Source organism: Podarcis gaigeae, assembly GCF_964106915.1.
Source record: "Podarcis gaigeae genome assembly, chromosome: 9".
Lineage (NCBI taxonomy): Eukaryota > Metazoa > Chordata > Lepidosauria > Squamata > Lacertidae > Podarcis > Podarcis gaigeae.
The window spans coordinates 36,278,744-36,284,743 of NC_139685.1; the positions used below are offsets into that span (position 1 = coordinate 36,278,744).

A 6,000-nucleotide genomic window follows, 5' to 3' on the forward strand; every position below is an offset into this window, starting at 1 on the left:
TGATTACGGGCCAGCAATCCCACCCACCCCCTCTCATTCCCATTAAGAAAATCACTGACTCAGCAAAGCCTGCCAGAAAATGGGTTTTCTACCCTCAGAAGAAATGTCTACCATAGGTGATCCAAAGATCGCCTTGTGCTGTAAATAAAGGAAGGAGAGCTCGGGACAGAGCCATGTTTACAATCTATCTTTGTTCACACCAGGATTACATTTTGTCTATATAGTATGAATGCAAAAACCACATGGGAAAGATTATGAACAATCAACTCCATTTCCTGCGTTCTATAACCAAGAAGTTCACAAACGTTCACACAGAGAGAACATGGGACACTTGTTAGGTTTAGCGGTGCAAGTGGAAAACTATCTAAAGCTCTGCCTGGAAGTTACGGACTTCAGTAGGAGTTTGCTTTGAGTAAAGATGCACAGGCAAGGCAGCTGCATATTGCAGAGCTCTTGGATTATGTACTGTAGTGGAAACAATTTAATTCTCAGATCAACTGAGTCGATTCTATCCCTCACCAAGCAAGTATTGATTCAACATGAGTAGCAGCCTCTACATGAGGGACGGAGAACCTGTGTGGCTCTCCAGCTTCTGTCATTCCTGACCATTGGCCATTCTGCAGTTGGTGGCAGGAGGAGCCCACCAATGCCTATCATGTATAGTTGGAAGGGACCCCATGTGTCATCTAGTCCAGCTCCCCCCCCCCCCGCTGTAAGTCAATCTGAGTCAGGGTTCACTGACTCTGACTCCCCAGGACCCATTTCAATGAAAGTTCTCAATCTTGGCGCATGAGATGTACTAACAAAGAGTTGGATCCAGACTTAGCTAAGCTTAGACCCACTGAAATCAAGAGGATTTGGGTTGGCAAACCCATTGAAATCAATGAGACTTGTATTAATAATAATTAGCTTAAATCCTTTTGATTTCAGAGGGTCTGTTCTGGTTCAGGCAGGATCCAATCCAAATAGAAATGTGTTCATAGATTACCTTACCGTGCCCATTAAACTGCTGCTCCGCTGCAAAGCTATGAGATGAAGTGGGGGCAGAGGGTGGAAGAGTGATTTCCTGACAACCTTGACCTTCTCAATTCAGAATTAAAAATCTTGAAAGGGCCATAGGACTGCTCTGCTCCCTGCCAGTCCCCCCTCCCCCATCCTCTCTCTCCTCTGTAGCCCCAAGCAGAAGAAACCTGTTTTGACTAGCGCCTCAATGTGGAGAGACGGAGATTTGGGGAAAGACACAGAGAAAGAGAGAAGATGAAATCGTCCCGGAGAAAGTTGGGATTCCTGCCGTCATCAAGGGGCACGGGAAACAAACTCCAGATTTCTCTCTGTTGTGGTTGCTGCGCCTGGAAAGCACGTTTGTCTTCCAGGCACAGCTGCAAAGGAAAAGTGTATGCACTCTTGGGGACACAGGCTCGCAAGTCCGAGGAAAGCAGGTTCTTCGAAATCTGCCCCCAGCGGCATTATTGCAAAAAAGGAAGACTAGCGCGAGCCCCACTGCGCCTGCCCCGGCTTCTCACGCTTCCTCCTGGCCATGCCTGTTTGGAGTGTCCCACGCCGATCCGGAGGAGGAGAAGGAAGCAGGTGAGCTGCCCCCGTTCTCCTCTCTCCCCCTCCACGCACACAGACACAACTCCCAGGCAAGGGAAACCAGACAGCCCCTACTTTGGGAAAAGAGCGCACGGGAAAGCACCGGGGTCTGGGCGGGGAGCCCAACTAGGTCCCCTGAACTCACCGGCTTTGCAGGGATCCTTATAATCGATCGCTTCCGCCTCGTCCCCTCCGTCGAGCTCGTACGCGTAGTCGTCGTAGTCGATCCCGGAGCCGCGGGCGAGCTTGCCGCACAGGGTCACGCCGGCCAGCCACAGAGCCACCCTCCAAGCCAGCATGGTCACGCTCCTCCCCAGCCCAGACGGGGAGAGAGAGAGCCAAGGCGCCGCCGAGTGTCAGCAAGAGAGGGGGCGCGCGCGCGAGTGTATTTGTGTGTGAGAGAGAGTGGTGTGTGTGTGTTTGTGTGCTGGGCTCGCTTGGCCGTCCGCGCTCCTCTCTGGGGGTGTCCGATCCGGACCTGGCGCTTCCCCACTCGCGAAGGAAAACGCGCGCGGGGCGGCAAAGGCTTCTCTGTTCCGCCGAGCCCGGCGGAGAGGCGCTCACTCGCTCGCTCCTCTCACCACGTCTGACTGCTCTCCTCGCCTCTGTCAAAGGCCAAGCAAACTTTCCCGGGTTCCCCTTCTCCTCCGCGCTGCTTCTGCCGCCGCCTCCGCCGCTGCTCTTGCAAATTCTCCCGCCACAGCAGCGACAGCAGCAGCGGCGGCGTCGCGGGGCTGCGCGCGGGGGCTCTGGTCGCCTGGGCTGTCCAGCGGCGGAGGCAAGCGCGGGGGATCCTCCGGTCCGCCGATCGCCTCGCGCCGCTCCGGATCCCGTCGCTGCTCCCTGCTCGCCTGCTACTGGGCGGCGGAGTCGGGCTGCACATCGGCGAGCTGCCGAGAGGAGAGAGAGGGAAGAAGAAGAAGAGAGAAAGGGGGGGGTCACAAGTCTGTTCCCACCACCGTAGCCCTGCAGTGATGGCAAAGCGCTTGCACTGGAGGGAGCCAGGAAAAGTGCCAAGGCTTCTCTCTCCCCCCCCCCTTCTTCTTTTTTTTGTTGTTCTCTGGGCTTCCCTCCACCCCCACCCCTACCCCACTCCTCCTCTTCCCTCCACTCCTCTTAATTCTCGTCCTGGCCGCCAGCATCCTGCTTACTTATTCATACAATCCGGGTCAGGATCCGGGCTGCTGCTGCTGCTGCTCGGCTCCCTCGACGGCCTTAGGGAAACACCACGCGCGCCTGCCCGGGGCGCCTCCCTCGCCATAGGGCTGCTGTCTGCCCGGAGAAGCGAGGCATAGCAGGGCTTGGCGGGGCGGGCGGAGGGCGGCGGCGATCAGAGCGAAGCCATGCTCCGTCCAGGGGTCGCCGGCATCCGGGCGCGGGCAGAAGGGAAGCGCGCCCGGCGGCGACGACGACAAGAACGGCGATGAAGGAGAAGTGCAGCGCCTTCCGCGCTCGCTCGAGGAGGAGAGCTGCTGCTGCCGCCGCTCAATTTCAGCTGCCAGCGTGCAAAGGCGAGAGGGAAGGAAGGAAAGTTTCTCTCTCTCTCTCTTTTCCTAGCACAGTTTGTTTAAATAAATGGGTATAAGAGGACCATTGATCAGCAAAGTTCAGCCAACGAAAGCCGTTTCAGCTGTACATTAAAAAAAAAAGTATGCACACACGTGAAGGCAAATGCAAAATTAACAAAAATAAATAAATAAATGAGGAAAAGCAGGTTGTGCACCAACAGCGCGGTAGAAATTTATTTATTTATTTATCTATTTTTGCAGACAGCTCGGCTCTGGCTTTCCAGCGGATGCGAAAGGTTAAGAGAGGGGTTTTTTTGTTTTGTTTTCTTCCAGCAGCAAAGTTTCCGGCGCAGCTACAGCTCCTTCCCTTGGAAACGGGGCGTTCAGTTGGAAAACGGAGTCAGTGCGAGAGAGAGCTGGATTTTCCTTCTTTCCCCCGAGGCAAGTCTCAGATCAAGCCTAGAAGAAGAAAAGGCATAGCTCTCCTAAATGGTTAAAAATTAAATATATATATATATCAAATCAAACATCAACCCTAACCAACACATCCAGATAGAAATGACACCGTTGAGTCTGGCTCGCCAAAGAGACACATTGGAGTTGTGTAAATCTGTCAAAAGGTGAGAGTTTTACTGTAGAAAGGAGGCAGAAAACAGCAACAACACTTCCCCGCCTCTTTTTTTTACAAGTCTCCTCGGAAGGCGGAGAGGAGGGAAGAGGCGCAAGTTAACTGGCAGGTTTCGCTGATGCTGACATTGTGGTGTCACATTTAACAGGCATTTGAAAGGGCCGCTGCGAAGTTGCTCTTGGCTTTGTTATACAACAGAGCTCTCCAAAGGCTCCTCTCTATCTTAATAGCTTCTCGGAATTATTCCCCTTCTGGGCGAAAGATGGAGAGGAAAACGGCCTCATCTCCCTACAAGTGGACATGCTCACAGGGTGCTTCCGGCCCACCAAAACACACAAACAACACCAGCAACAAACAGAGCGGCAAGATGGTAACAAATGCCATGCAGACTGACCCTGGCTTCCCTTCCCAGGAGGGCAGCAAAGAAAAGAAACAGGCAGCTCCAAAGGCCTCTCGGATCAGGACTTGGGATGCTGGCCTTCCGGGAATCTCCAGCCACAGAGTTTCCTTCCAGAGGTTAAAGCATGTGTGAGCTTCATCATCACATCTACAATGAAACTGCTTCATCATCACATCTACAGTTAGAATTGCTGCTGACTACAGGGCCCTGGAAGGATGGTGGGATGTTTGGAAAAGAAGATACCCAGGCACAATAGGAGCCTGGTAGATGTGATGATTAGAACAAAAACCTGGAAAGGTTGAGAGAGAGGGAAAGAGGGCTTTGTCCGGAGCGTTGATTAAACTTCCCGGTAGGCATGAACAGCCTTGGTTTGTAAATAGGAGGGTGTTACATGCAGGCCTGCCACTCACATGCTGCCCTTATTGGAAAACCCTTCCATTGCCCTCCTTAGCTGAGCTTGCTCACAGAATGGCCTTTTGCCTCCAAAACATGCATATTTTTAAAAGATTGTATTGCCCTCATAGGAATTACTTCTGTGGCTAAAGGCAGAAAAACAGGAAAGAAAAGGTCCACCACATTGATGCACTTCAGTTTATGGTGCACAACCTAAGAAGCCTCGTGATTTGTCCCATAGCTAGTCTTCACTTAGATAGCATTTACCCAAAATTGGCTGAAACCTTCCTTAAAGTGATTCAGCTGCCAGTTTTGATACGTTGGGAGCAAAGGAAGCTGTGTTACATGTATCAAGTTAAACCACAGAAGCTCTCCAGTGTTTAGCAAGGGAACATTCCCAGCCTTACTTGGAGACATGGGAGATTTAACCTGTGTACAAAGCATGCACTCTACTGTTTCACCACAGTATCTGTGGGCTTTTTTTATTTTCACAAATGTCTACAGAACTTCCCAGACTAGAATCAGAGAGGTATCAGAAATCCGCTGTTATCCAAGAGCTTCTAGTGTTACTTTCCGTATCAAGTGGAATGTCTTATCTAATAATAATAGTTATAATAATTTTATTATTTATGCCCTGCCCATCCAGCTGGGTCTCCCCAGCCACCCTGGGCGGCATCCAACACACATAAAAACATAATATAACATCAAACATAAAAATATAAAGATGCACTCCCAAGGCTTACTCCTTCGGATGTTTGTGAAAACAAGGAAGGGATTAATCTGGCACCCACGGAGAGATATCTCACCTGTTACTCGCTTAGTTCTGAAATGAAGGCAATCCTGACCACAAAATCCCATTTTCCATCATTAGCTCTACGCAGAAGCATACCTACCTCAGAATGAGTAGCTGGTTTTTCAGTTGCTGCAGATCACAAGTGTACAACAGATCTTGTCCTTGATCTATAAAATACACATATTGGAATCATACATGCAGGCAAGGAGGATATTGATTACTGGCTAGTCCCAGTCACGCTCCCCCAAGGAAAGCATGCAGCATGCAGTCTCAAGTGTGTGCTGGTTTCCCTAGTAAGTTCATTATTAAACTCTATCCTTCCAGCAGGAGATTAACCATCCCAGCAAGTTACTCACTGACGTCACCCCTTAGCCTCCAGACGGCAATCTGCCCCTGACCTCAGCTTCTCCAGTGGCAGCAGAGCAGAGCGGTGCTGGCTGGCAGCGGACTTGAGGACAGCTGGCCTTGAAGAACCCTGACAAAGATAAAGACTCAGACACAGCTCTAGCTGCTATACAGAAGCAGGTCAACAACGCTGGCCTACAATGGAAAGGCTGCCCAACTAAGTCAAGGAAGAATCGCGTGTAGAAGGAGTGTAGAATAATATTATTCTTATGCCTTAAACAAACAAATGAAATCTGCACACCCAGTTTCCATTTCTTAGTAAATACTACATGAAAAGCAG

The 6,000-nt window shown here is 50.8% G+C and overlaps 1 protein-coding gene and 1 long non-coding RNA gene across 5 annotated transcripts in view; one reads left to right on the plus strand and one right to left on the minus strand.

Moving 5' to 3' along the window:
* TLL1 (tolloid like 1) overlaps positions 1–3,365 on the minus strand; it is a 119,514-nt gene extending 116,149 nt beyond the window's left edge. The window contains exons 1-2 of one of the 4 annotated variants that reach the window (XM_083755529.1): positions 2,745–3,365; positions 1,739–2,483 (exon numbers count right to left, since the gene is read on the minus strand). In XM_083755529.1, coding sequence (XP_083611655.1) covers positions 1,739–1,892 — 154 coding nt within the window. In that variant the 5' untranslated portion in view covers positions 1,893–2,483; positions 2,745–3,365. Of the gene's footprint in view, positions 1–1,738; positions 2,604–2,744 lie in introns of those variants that run through there. The other 3 variants (XM_083755532.1, XM_083755531.1, XM_083755530.1) reach the window with 3 other exon arrangements.
* On the plus strand, positions 1,249–5,769 carry LOC310852551. Its single transcript, XR_014568252.1, has 3 exons — positions 1,249–1,587; positions 3,363–4,251; positions 5,640–5,769. It is a non-coding gene; the product is annotated as an uncharacterized lncRNA (long non-coding RNA).
* The last annotated feature ends 231 nt before the right edge of the window (positions 5,770–6,000 follow it).